Source organism: Atheta coriaria, unplaced genomic scaffold, assembly GCF_025399875.1.
Source record: "Atheta coriaria isolate IRGN ID8LTWV9N9 unplaced genomic scaffold, Caltech_Dcor_3.1 hic_scaffold_4_pilon, whole genome shotgun sequence".
NCBI lineage: Eukaryota > Metazoa > Arthropoda > Insecta > Coleoptera > Staphylinidae > Dalotia > Dalotia coriaria.
This window is the reverse complement of record NW_027045446.1, coordinates 6,272,916-6,286,916: the sequence shown is the minus strand read 5'-3', so window position 1 is coordinate 6,286,916 and position 14,001 is coordinate 6,272,916. Positions and strand designations below refer to the sequence as shown.

The 14,001-nt window shown below is 38.1% G+C and overlaps 1 protein-coding gene and 1 pseudogene across 5 annotated transcripts in view; one reads left to right on the top strand and one right to left on the bottom strand.

Moving 5' to 3' along the window:
- LOC135791002 (glutamate-gated chloride channel-like) overlaps positions 1-14,001 on the top strand; it is a 35,242-nt gene that overhangs the window by 14,181 nt on the left and 7,060 nt on the right. For all 5 annotated transcript variants that reach the window (XM_065301315.1, XM_065301316.1, XM_065301317.1 and 2 more), the window contains 2 exons: positions 12,859-12,947; positions 13,450-13,541. In XM_065301315.1, coding sequence (XP_065157387.1) covers positions 12,859-12,947; positions 13,450-13,541 — 181 coding nt within the window. The remainder of the gene's footprint in view (positions 1-12,858; positions 12,948-13,449; positions 13,542-14,001) is intronic.
- LOC135790682 (nuclear receptor-binding protein homolog) lies at positions 1,870-5,377 on the bottom strand (annotated as a pseudogene).

The window sequence follows — 14,001 nt, the reverse complement described above, 5'->3', positions numbered from 1 at the left end:
CTGCATTAAATATATGCCTTTTAATTATTGGGATTACAATGGAACATAACACGATTAAATTAAAACAAAAGAAGGTAAATCGATTCTGAATGAACGCACTTATATGTTATTGACTATATATAATATACATGAACAAACTGAAGCGACCCGACTTTTTGCATGCCATTTTCATTCTGTTTTTTGTTTTGTTTTTGAGCGTAATATCACACGGGAGGTCCTCTAACAATCCCAATTCCAACAGTCCTTGTCTATATGTCACAACGCTTCCGCCTACGACTTCGTACAAAATGAATTCGCAGACACATGCACAAGCGTAAAATAATCCTCGCATACATAACACTTTCGCAAATCAAACATTACAATTCACATTTAGCAAATAGAAATAATAATAGCTCTTTATTCATTAAGTATTGATGCGTTGTGCACGTGTCTTTGATTACGCGCTGACCGCATGTGATGTAATTCATTCAGTAAAAAATTAGTTTCACTCTTGCGTGTCTTACGTGTACGATTCCTATCAATATGTACAATATTGCATACCAGCGCATTCTCTTATCAATAACTACATCTTCGACACTCTGTAATCGTCTCATCGTATCGCCAACAACTGCTTGTGATCCGCTCATATTCACAATTTCTTTCATATAACAAATAATTTAATAGATTTTTTTTAAAACAACTTCCGAACAAATAGACTTAGGCCTAATTAAATACAATATCAAATTTTAATTGTGTCTAGCATGAATTTTTAGATTAAGTTGTTTTTTAAATTGATAGGACTGATTCGGTTGTCGTTTTGACTAATTATTACTGATAAAGACGATTAATAAATTCCCTGTTTTGCCAACGTTAGAGGGTACCTCGCAGCCAACAGCCAACAGATGTTCCACATTCCACTCTCCTCCGAAAGCCACCGCAAAAAAAAATCATCGATAAAACCAAGCAACACAAGCCACAAATCTAGTTCGCAAATTCGCAATTTTGGTCGTGGACTACAAAAGAAAATTCGCGCTGATCGCCGCCACTCGCACTCGAAACTATTGTTCTGTATGCCTAGCATTACAATTTTTTTGTTTTAGTTTAGACTTTAGTCGTTTTTTTTTTTCTTTAGCTAATTCATTTCTCATTTTATCTAACGCTTAGATTAATTAAAAATTACATCAGTCTCAAAGGGGCAAATCATAATACGTTTGCAACACGAGTATTTTTTTATAATTTTCAATTATCAACTTTCTACCATGTGTTTCTTTTGTTTTAATTCTTAGTATAAACGAAGCTGTTTTTCCTCAAAACGACCATTTATTTTCAATCCTAAATCATTATCATCATCAAATAAATTACTAGCATAGAAACAAGAATCTGATGAATATAGAGAAAGTATTTGAAAAAAAATGTTTACATTTGACCTTAGAAAGCTTGATTTTATGTTTGATGATTATGATTTAAGCTTGAAAATAAGTATTTGCAAATGCGGCAAATCTTACTCTATTATTTACATTCCTTACAGTCCATCTCCGTTTGTCCGGGACTCGATCTTGCAGATTCTCTTATCAATTCCCACAACTCGATTTCGAAAGAAAAAAAATTATACGATGATATTACAGATCACATACATAATATGATACCTATTGATAAATTTAATAAAACAGTCCAGTGTCATTGGAGCTCTGATCACAGATAAACGTATGGTCACATGACTAGCACACCTATTCTATCAATGTCCAGCATTTTTAATAATTTTTATTACAGTCTTCGATCCTAAAAAAGTCTTCTATCAGAGAATAGAGTACCCAGCCTCTCAGTGTGTGTGTGTGAGTGTCGGAGGATATCCTTCTCGTCACGAAGTCGTCCTTATTTTAGTGCGGCAATCATTTTATTGATGTTCGCGGTGCGCAACCTCAGGTCATCACAAAACGCTAGGATTAAATCGATAAATTCGTAGTCTATTCATTCATAATAGCTTGCAATGCGACTGCTAAATTCGAAGAACTTGATGACAATAGATACAAATCTAGTTTAGGTTTTAAGATGTTAGATGAGCCTGAATGTTGGCGAACAACGGACGTGATGCGCGCCGCCTCTACTTCGAATTAGTTTGTTTCGAGACACTGTCTGTGGCGTAACTTATCGTTATTTAAAAACGGGATAGTAATAATTATAAAAGGAGTAAGTGGCAGTATCTACTAACCAGTGGAGTGCATGGGCACTTGCGTAGGCGTCGATGTGACGGCCGTTACCAGCGACGACGGCGTCGAAGACAATTGACACAGCGGCGGCGGCGGCTGTTGTTGTGCGGCGACAGCAGCGGCCACCGTCGCCGCCGCCGCCGCTCCGGCGGGCAGGTAGGAGAAGTTATGCGTCGGACTGCTGTGACCCGAGCCGTTTAATATGGACTCTTCGATTGCGGTCGACACTTTTACTTGATCGGACTTAAAAAAGAGATATATTAAATAAAACGAATAAAACTTAATTTAGATGTTTACTTACTTCATTGATGAAACCATAATGCACTAGGTCGTGCGCAAGCGCCGCCGGTGTATCGGTCGTCGACAGCGTTGTCGTCAGCTCCCTGTTCATTTTGTCGTCCATCCTGAGTACAATAGTTAACTGAAAAGAGCACACAACACATTTAATTAGTCCAGTGTGTTTTGCTTTGCGTTGGTGGAAAGTGTTTACCGTCGTCTCCTCGTTCTCCTCTCTTCGTCGTCTTGACGTCGACGCGCTTTTCAGGCAGATCATTGTGACGATCTTGCGCGCCTCGACGTCCATCGGTTCCGGCGTAACGGATTTCTCCGACACTGCCATTTCCGGCGATATCGCCCTCGATCGCGCCGGAGGGGTTGTTTAGCACCAAATGCAGTCAGTGGATATATTCCATTTCTATAAAATCCATAAAACATTATAACACACAAAATTCAATCAAAAATTGTATCTACTGTAATTACTTGACATCCTCGATGAATTTCTCCAGCTTTTCGCTGACGGGCACGTCCACAACGCGCGTCTGCACGGGCGGATGATGCTGATTCTTGTATTGATCTCGGCTATCACAGTTTCAGAACCATAAAATTTCTGCAAGGACTCATCTGACACTGTTTCAGATATGTTAGCTAAAAATCATCAATTAACAATTGAAGTCACCATTATACAGAATGTATCAAAATGTATCTTATCTTACCAGCACTTTTAACTAATGCAATGCGCCGCGAGGAGTTTCAAACTGTGCACCTCAAAGAGTAGCGGATGAAAGAGTAGCTCGCGCGCGGTAGGCCGCTTCGTCGGGTTCTTGTTGAGACAGAGCCGGATGAAGTCCTTCTGATGGGTGTCGTCCAGCGAGTCGATGGTTCGATTGATGTTCTCGTCGGTGACGAGATTACCGGAGTCCCCATTGCCTTGGATTTCCAGTGCGGCCATTTCCAGCGCGCACATACCAAACGAGTAGATGTCGATGGCGGGACCCATGATTGCTATACGTACGCGAGAGGTAACACACAAACAAAATGGCAGGTCATCGATGATATGGCATTTATCGTCTAGATTTGAGGCATTTACCAAAAAAAAAAAAAAAACAACTTTCTATTCTGATTAAAACTATTTACTATAATCTACCTAATTGATATCTCTGATAGCTATTCTAACATAACCTACAATAACCTAAAATTGATTGAGTAAAACGCCTCAAATGATAATTAAGTACTTACTGCCATATTCAGGTGCACAAAAATGCATGTTTTTGATGTTTTCCTGACACGTTTTTACATGATGATGTATCGAATCGGGGGCAACTAGAGAAAGAAGAAACGAAAGAGTTGGTTTAGTATTTTCCGAGTGATCGCAGAGTGGACGCTGCAAGGCGGCTGATGGCGTGCGTCTTTAACCACAACGATTGTCGACAATTTTCGACTTCCTAATAAATTACACCATAAAAAACACCTTTGCAATAAAAGTTTACAAAAGTAGTCGAAAATTGTTAAGATTCAAGCAGGAAGACGCCATGTTTTACAGAATATCCATCCTGTCGCATTACAAATGCCGGCTGTTGACATACCAATCCCCATCCGTCATCAAATGCAACAAAATGAATTAACATCACGCGTTCCGTTTTGATTCCTGTATGCTCGATGGCGGATTATTCCAAAATTCAACATTTTCCCTACTCGCAATTAATGAATAAGCTGGCGCATGAACGGAGGCCATGTTGATTTTTCGAAGTCCGCCATCGCGCGTAACAATCGCCGCGGAAAATCCGCCCCGTCATCAGCCAAACAAATCGAAAATGTAATCGGCAACACGACTCCATTTTAATTTACACAACGCATTCGTTTGTTTTGCTTGTGAAATAAATATAAAGTTGATATGATAATATATATAGAGAGAAAGTGGTTGCTGTGGTTGGTTTGTTTACCTGATCCGATCTTGACGAGCCCGTTATGCTGAATAAATATGGTATCACAGGTCAGATTTCCGTGGATGATCGGTGGTGAACAGGAATGCAAATAACTGGAAAGAAAACATACTGCAGATCATAGTGACTGACTCCGAGCTCGTTCAGCTGGAAACGCTCCGTTCGTTCCGTTTAACTTTGTAACTTGCGCTTACTATCCGACAGGCGGCGCCGCTTACCTTTACGCTGACATCGACGCGTGCGTGACGCACTCCTGACAAAACAAAAGAAATCACCCGCATGACTGTCTGGTGTGCAATATAACGAAATCTAGTTTTTTTTCTAATCACGTTCGTATCTCAGTCATGCGAGTGTAACTTGTGCGGCTTACATATTAATATTAACTTAAGGCTCGACTTAATCTAGAAAATATTCAATTCAGGTAGCATCGACGACACACGACGGCCATTTTGAGAGCTGTAAATCTAATCGAAAACAAACACAGCAGGCGCAAAGAGCGGAAAAGTGCGCAACAAGAGATTTGTGGGTTACCTTAAAGCTGATAAAATTTGCGTGCACCATCGACGCCAGGCTTGCAGTGGAAGTCGTTTCACGTTGCGTTTGGTGCGCTTCAGGAACTGTTTCAGTGAGCCAGAGGACATATATTCCGTTATGAAAATCACCTAAAAATAAAATAAGCAAATAAACAATTTCATCACAAAAATGTTATATTATCAAGCATACTCTGGGTTTATCGTTGTGTGTGTCCGTCCAGTAGCGATGGAACTTGACAATGTTCGGATGCTCGAGTTGGGTGAGATTCTCAAAGACGAGCTGGATCTTCTCCTCTTGCGCCTTGAAGTTCTTCCTCTCGGAGAACTGTACTTCATTCCACACCACCTCGACGCCCTCCTCGGTGTCCATCGCCAGGTAGGCGCTGTCGATGCCAGGCACATCTCGCTGTTCTACCTGCATGACACAAAAAAACCACATTGTTAAAAAAAGCTGGTACGTCATATAACATATGTACATAAATTAATGCAACAGATTAAACATGTCCAAATTGTTTCCCATTTTCTCGTCCGATGGCTGTTTTACGTCACCCGGATACGATACATCGATAAAAATACAATTCGTGTAATGAACGACGTCGAACGTCGAGAGAGAACATGGGCGAACTTGAAACGCATCCAAAGTAATTAAATTTGCAGACGTTGGGACGTGTGGGAAGAGAAAAGTCAATTTCTTTTTCGTTGTCACTGCTTGTTTTCACGAGTGACGGATAAAAGATGGTATTTGCGGAAAAACGCGCGTAAATTGTTACGTATTTATGGCTAATAAAAATACTTGCATTGATTTGCAATGGTTTTGTAAAAATATCGTTTCAGCGATATTGTGAGGGTATAGCGTACAGTAAGTGTTTACTTAACTCTACTTAGCTTATATTCATATTGTGTATATTTTTATTATTTTGGAATTATTGGGGCATAATTACGTCTGATTTGTTTTATTGATCAGTATAATAATAAGTAGGTACTATTATATATGTAATAAAAGAAACTTTACAATTTATGTTACATTAATAAGTTTGTCTTTCGGAAATGTACCATCACCATTAGCAAGTTCATCATCGCCAATATCTCAAACTGATACAATAGGTTTAAAAGGTGGTTGAAGAAAAAAAAACATGAAGTATAAACATTTTACAAATATTATATCAATTACTAGCGATCCGCTCCGGCTTCGCACGGAAGTAAAAAACCGCATCAAAATCCGTTACGTAGTTTCAAAGATTTAAGCATAGAAAGCGACAGACTGAGAAAGCGACTTTCCTTCTCCAAACAAAAACATCAACGGGTCAACTTCAACCCGCACGTACACACTTACACACTTCTATGCTTGGGGGGGAAGCTACGAAGCATCGCACAAAGAGGAGACGGGGACAATAGAAAACTTTCTTTCTGAGTCATTTTCTTAATATTTTTTTCCGTAAGCACCTTCTACAGAGTATTAGAAAACTACAAAAAAAAATCAGCCAAATCGGTCTAGCCGTTTTCATGTTATGGCGTGACAACGCGAAACGGGTTTCATTTTATATATTAAGATTAGTAGGCACATATGTGTACTTTCATAAAGTTCTCATATACATATATTCCGTTTAGTCACTTGATGAATGTTTTTATATATTTAGCCTTCAAAACCCCAAAATGCATTTTTAATGCATTACTTTGTGTTAATATTTGGTGTCGGTCATCACGTGAGCAAAATTTTAGTCAAACCAAACAGAATCGAATTCTCTCAATTCTATGTGGTTTTGTTTCTTTTTATCTACTAAAACCATCATCTTTTGATATTGCACTACATTCGTGACATACTAGTTTACGAAGACAGCAACAGAGAAGCAACAGAGAGCCGATTATTATTTTATTCGATTCAATATTGGGTGTTTATAATCGGTATATGATAGTGTTTTGAGGCTCAAAGTTGGTAATTAATTTGGTTAATAGATTCCTAGAGATGTAGTTAGGAGTTATCACCTGTCAACTATGTGCTTTTATACACTGTAGAGCTGGTAGACGCTTAACTTCACACACTGTACATATACAGTGGAATCCCGGTAATCCGGACCCGAGTTAATCCGACATGGTCATATACCATATGTTTGTACTTTAGGATTTGTTGTAAAAAAAATTCCAAGCTGTAGGGCAGTGGTTCCTAACCTTTCAAGGTCACTACCCTGTGAACAAGTATGGTAATTGAGTTTACCCCTACCTAATTTAAAATAAGTAAAACCCGCAAATTCGAACGAAGTATACTGGCCATGTAGAAATTGCACGTTTATATGGCTAAGTAAAGTAATATATAGGGTACATAATATTTAATGGCGCCATTTACTATTATTTTGTTTATTGCTATTTTAATACTATTTTGTGCCATCCGTGTTACCCCTAGAATCTCCGTTTTACCTGCGGGGTAATTACCCCAGGTTGGAGCACTGTAGGGGTCTTAGGCACTTCTGTAATGCGACAAATACACTCGTACTGCCCTGCAAAGTGATTGTCAGTTACCGGGATTCCGCGTAATATACCACGCATATCTATATATATAAAATTTGCGTGTCGCAGTGTTTTGGGCACCATACTCCTCGAGCAGCTTTACCGATTTTTACCCAAATTTTTATATGCGTATTCCGGTAGGTCTGAGAAGTCGGCTAACATCTATTTCATACCCCTAAGTATTAAGGGTTGTTCACCCTTAACTTTTAAATTTTGGATAAATTCTTTTTGTTTTTATTTTTTATATTATTGGAATTAAAAATACATACAACCCTAAATTTACAGTTTTTATACCAACCCCTATTTCTTTATAGCCATTTTAGTAATTTAATCATTTTTTCATCCCGCTCAAAGAAAATTGTTTTATATGCGTATTCAGTAGGGTCTGAGAATCGGTAACTTCATATCTCTAAGTGATAAGGTTTGATACTACCGGTGGGGTTTGGAAGTTGGACTTTGTGGGTTGATGTGCTTTGGACATTTGGCATATACAACCTATTTTTTATAATAAGTAAGTTACTTTTTTGTGCACACTAAAAATTTATCCAGAAACGGGAAATAATTTATATGGCAACAACGTTTGCCCGGATTATGAAATATGTATATATAAATTCTTCAAGTTGCCCAAGTTGGACCGAACAGACACCGGAGTTTTGCTGGGAAAACACGTATGCTCACATTTTTCGACCTCCTAGAAAGCTTGTGGACGAGCACAAATCTTCAGAAATGATCCACTGTATGAAATGCCGAACTTTGGTTTATACAAAAATGGCGGCATTAATTTACTGCTAAAACTAAAATTTACTATTTTGTTGTTAATTTGCTGTTAAAAGCATGGTCCAATTTAGGAAACCGCGCGGTCAATTGCGGAAACCAGGACTGCTAATTTGCGTCCCGCCATTCCACAGGTAGAAATTTGAGGGTATAAATATGAGTTGCGTATATGACCATGCACCAGCAACATACAGAACACCCTGTGGACATGATTACGTCACTGATGGGGAGTTTCTGTTTATGTCAGCGACTTGCGTGCGGGCGCCATCTCCCTAAAATGACAGACTCGTGCTCCGGCATTCGTTGTAAACTGTTCACAATTAAGATCCGATCGCTCTGTATTATTGAATAAAACTAGTAAAACCGAAACAACATTTCGTAATTCTAACATCAGAAGTGGGATAGTATCCAAAACGCCTAAATTTGAAAATTTTTCTATAAAAACTATTTTGCAAAACTAAAACAGCGAAATAAAGTGAAATGAGTGAAAGAGATAGTGAAGTTGATGGAGTTGAAGAAAGCGCGACAGCGGAAGTTGAGCATATTAACACCATACCCGATAAAGTTGTGGAGAGCGGCTTCAGCCAAGCAAGAATAAATAAACAGCAAGAGAACAGGCCATCCGGCAGAGCTTTCGGTCGGTGAATTTCCTGCACTATGAAGCAGCGGCAACAAGAGGTGATTGACCGACTTTTTAAGTTGCTGGAGAGCCAAAAAAATAATGTCAATCAGCCGATTGCATCAGACTTACTTGTAAGTAAACTGCCTGATTTCAAACTAACCCGATACGACCACGATTCGCCGTACAGCATGAAGGAGTGGCTTGATATTGCATGTAGTTGTAAAGACGGTATTTAATAAATGATGAAGACATGATATTGAAGGTTGGCGAATCTCTTATGAACCGAGCATTAAAGTACTATTGTCACTGGAAAGCAAAATCTCGAACCTGGCAGAACCTAGTGAGCGCTCTAACTAGCTCATTTCCCGTGATAGGAACACCATTTACGCGCCTTTGTGCCTTAACAAATACACGTAGTTCAGATTGTAATAATTTAACAACATTTTGCCATAAAAAGCTTCAAGAAATAAATGCGGTGCATGAACTTGATTTTCCGTGGCAAGTAATTTTGAGCATCGTAGAGGGTTGCGTAGAAGACTCGGAAGTCAGAACAGCAATTCGAATGACAAAACCTTCTAACGAAAGCGAGCTGATCACTACGTACCGGCGAGAACGGCGGTTGGTGCGTACGAAGAGTCTCAAGCTCGTGGTAAACGCCAACACCAACAACGCTATGAGTCAAATAATAAACACAAACAAACTACAAACACCGCGTCAACATTTTTGGGCAAATGTTTTACTTTCACATATAAAACCGGTCACAAAAGCTCACTGACTCCCTGGCTGAATCGAAAAGCTGAAAATACAGTTTCAACTCGAGACGAGATGGCTAGTAAACGTGCTCGAATTATTTGTTCCAATTGTAAAAAGTGGGTCATACGAAAACGTATTTTAAGATTGGCTTTCCGGAAAAAGGACGTACTAGTAATGTACATGAAAAAGCTGTAAATAACTAAAATAGAATAGAATTTGCGGTTTGTTACTGATGGTACCAGCACCACCGAACGCAGGCAGCGTTTGGGATGCGTCAGTTGACCTGGGCTAAAACTTGAGAAAGTCGAAAACCAACTTGAGCTTCAACATGACATAACTACAACTATTTTGATTTGCCGTCAAGAAAATAAAATTATGCTAGATCAATTGTCAGGATTGGACGAGTTGTTAGTACGAAAATAATTCATTTGCCAATGTCAACAAAGAAAATCACACCATCACATAACACAGGGTCAATTAGATTATGCTCAAAAGACTTGCTACACCCGTAGCATATCACGACCCAAGGCCATTTGAAAGCATGCCGAACGCATACAATTGCCGAAACATTGTGAGGAACAAAGTCGGTCAGTGAATTATTAAGAGGCCCTCGAATATGCAAGCCCAGTTGTTCTGGTAGCGAAAAAGAAAAACGGAGCCTCCGCTTATGCGCCAGATTTTTCGAAGATTTGAACAAGAGGTTGTGAGATCGGTATCCATTGCACCAGGATTCCGGTTAGTAGATGCATTGAATGCGGCAAAGTGTTCTATGCACTTTGGATATGAAGTGGGTTTTATGAAGTATAGCGTGAAAGAATGGAGCATCTACGGGCGTTTGTCACATCAGATGGTCATTATGAATACGATAGAATGCCGTTTGGATTTTGTGAACTGACCAGCCTGTTATGAAAGGGCAATTGACAAAGCCTTAAGCAAACTGAAGGATACAGTCGTAAATCTGCAGGCATTCCGAGGGGCAACGGACAAGTCGAACGAGTAATGAGAAGTTTGTTTAACATGATGCGAGCCATTCTCAATGAACGCGATGAAAAACAATGGATCAATGAATTACCTAAAATCGAACAAGATATGAACACATTTGTGAATAAAACTACTGGTAGAAGTCCTCATGAATTAATGTTTGGAAAAAAAGATTAACTGCAGTGCAAGGCTTTGGAAGTAATGCATCCGTAAAATGAAATTTGACAGCGAAACAATTAGAAGCTTTGATAAAAAAAAGAACGGTTGCTAAAGTGTTTGCAGCTGGTGACCTAGTATTAGTAGAGGGGCCAATGTGGTGGCGGTAAATTGAAAGCTAAATACAAAGGACATTTCGAAATACTTAAATGTTTACCGAATGAAAGGTACACAGAAGAAGGGTAAATGGACAAAATAGGAGTTTTTCTGTTGCTGGTCGAGATCAAATGAGACTGTGTCGCATATGAAGGCTCAGGCAGATGCAGCTGACGTGTAAAAGGTAAAAAAAAAATAGAATTAAGCAATAAAACTAACAAAACAATAAAACTAACAAAAAAAAAAAAAAAAGGGCCTGGACTGGCCCAGTAAAAACAAGAGGCCTGGACTGGCTGATACTAGCCAACAAAAAAAGGGCCTGAACTGGCTGATACTAACAAAAAGGGCCTGGACTGGCTGATACTGAGGGGGCCTGGACTGGCTGATAAAACAAAAAGGGCCTGGACGGCTGGTAAAAACCAAAGAGGCCTGGACTGGCTGATGCCAGCAAAAAAAAAGGGCCTGGACTGGCTGATACTAACAAAAGAAAAAAAGGGCCTGGACTGGCTGATACTAACAAAAAGAGCCTGGACTGGCTGGTAAACAAAAAGGAGCCTGGACTGGCTGATAAAAACAAAAAAAAAAAAGGGCCTGGACTGGCTGGCAAAAACAAAAAAAAAAGAGGGCCTGGACTGGCTGGTAAAACAAAAAAAGAGCCTGGACTGGCTGATGCAACAAAAAAAGGGCACAGACTGGCTGATAAAAACGAAAAATGGGGCCTTCACTGGCTTGATACTAACAGAAAAGACGCCCAGCGACTAAAGCTTTGGGAGCAATGGGGCGTCCCATAAACAGTAAAAATATGAAAACTTATTGTGATTGCAGAGGTGTTTCAGAAAAAAAAAGATGAGCGTATAACAAAGATCTGGTGCAACAAACTACTCTAGACTGAGTGAGTTAGAGTAGATGAAGTTGGAAACAAAAGATGGTCCGAGGACGAACCAAGGGCAGGAAGGCCGTGTAAGGTTGCGTATATGACCATGCACCAGCAACATGCATGCATGCATGTTTTTCTGTTTATGTCAGCGACTTGCGTCGCTGGGCATGCGTCTCCTAAGAAATGACTCAGACTCGTGCTCCGGCATTCGTTGTAAACTGTTCACAATTAAGATCCGATCGCTCTGTATTATTGAATAAAACTAGTAAAACCGAAACAACATTTCGTAATTCTAACAAATATAATTTTTACTTAAACCAAAAATATCATTTTGTTGGTAAGCCTTGTGAGTTACTTTTCCGCTACTTAATTTTTATTGACAGTTTATATGTGGCTCTATAAATCAAAAAATATAAAAATGGTCCAAATATGGCTACTTTCCCCTATATATCTATATATATAAAATTTGCGTGTCACAGTGTTTGTTTCCATACTCCTCCGAAACGGCTTTACCGATTTTTACCAAATTTTGTATGCGTATTCAGTAGGTCTGAGAATCGGCAAACATCTATTTTTCATACCTAAGTGATAGGGTTGTTCACCCTTAACTTTTAAATTTTGGACAAATTCTTTTCGAGCTTTTATTTTTTTTTATAATGTGGAATTAAAAATACATACAACCCTAAATTTTTTGAACTTTCTTATCTTAACCCTATTTCTTTATAGCCATTTTAGTAATTTAATCATTTTTCATTTTTATATGCGTATTCAGTAGGTCTGAGAATCGGTAACTTCATATCTCTAAGTGATAAGGGTTGTTCACCCTTAATTTTTTTTAAATTTTGGTCGAAATTTTTTGTTTTTATTTTTTTAATGTGGCATTAAAATATACATACAACCCTAAATTTTTGGTTTCTTATCACCAACCCCTATTTTTTATAATAAGTAAGTTACTTTTTGTCTACACTAAAATTTATCTAGAAACTTGAAATAATTTATGTGGCAAAACAACGTTTGCCCGGTTAACTAGTATATATATATATGTGTATATATATAGCATTATAAGATTGTTAATAATAATCAACTTTATTTTTTTCAGAAGTCCGTTATGGGTTATACCCTGTGGTTAGCCGCAACGATGTTAATTCTTCAGATTTGTTATTCTTCAGAAAATAAATTAGTTGCTTGGTAAGTATCTATATATATACTTTTTAAAATTAAAGGGTTAAAAAAACATTTTGTTTCGGCGATAATTTACTGGATCTTTACTGTTTCTACCACATTGTTTCGAAAACTAATATTTGATATAAATTGCAAATTGAGCGCTGAAAAATATGCACCTTATGGCAAGTATGCTCCCACTGAACTTACTTTTTATTTAATTAGCAATTCAGCTTTCCTTTTCACCAAAGATTAACGTAGTTTTCCCCATGAATTCAGTTTTAAGATGTTTTTTTGGTTGTTGAACAAACTTTGAAATTCAACGCCAGTGCTCGGTGTTAAAAGTGGAAACAAGTAATGATGGAGCGATAGTATTATACTCTTTGTAAGTTCGCAAATAGGAGAATGTGCTATCTGAATAATATCAGTATTTTTAGTGGGGCTCACGTGAATAGTATTTTATAATCCAATTAATTTAACTGATGCAATTGATTTATGTCGCATTTAAACAACATTTTTAAATTTTAAGTTTCAGATGTGAAGAAAAGTCCAATCATGCATGTCTAGGTGACTTGTTAAAATCCGGTCAATATGATAAACGATCTATTCCATCTGTCAATGGTATGTAAATAATATATTCATAGCATTATGCGTTCAAATGTATTGGCTTTGTGGATTTTAAGTGGAATGTGGTACAATTGTATTAATATGAATGTTTGTTATCAACGAGAAACTATGTTAATATCAAATGTACACATTAATAGCTAAGTGACAAACAAACTGCACAAACTCTAAACAAAGTTTGAGCCCACTGTGTTGAACTCTTTTTACGAATTGTTCGTAGAAACTTGGTAAACGAGACTCTTGGAACTCTTGATCTGTAGTTTTCCAACTATCTTCTATTCTATATATTATATATTATTTTTTTACTATATAAAAATATGTCATGTTTTCCTTCTTGACGCAATAACTCCAGAACGCACCAACCGATTTCCACGGTTGGTCATTCGTTGGAAAGGTCTCAGAGAGGTTTATAGCAGAAAAAATTGAGGAAAAATTTCGACAGAAAAGTGGGAAAGGG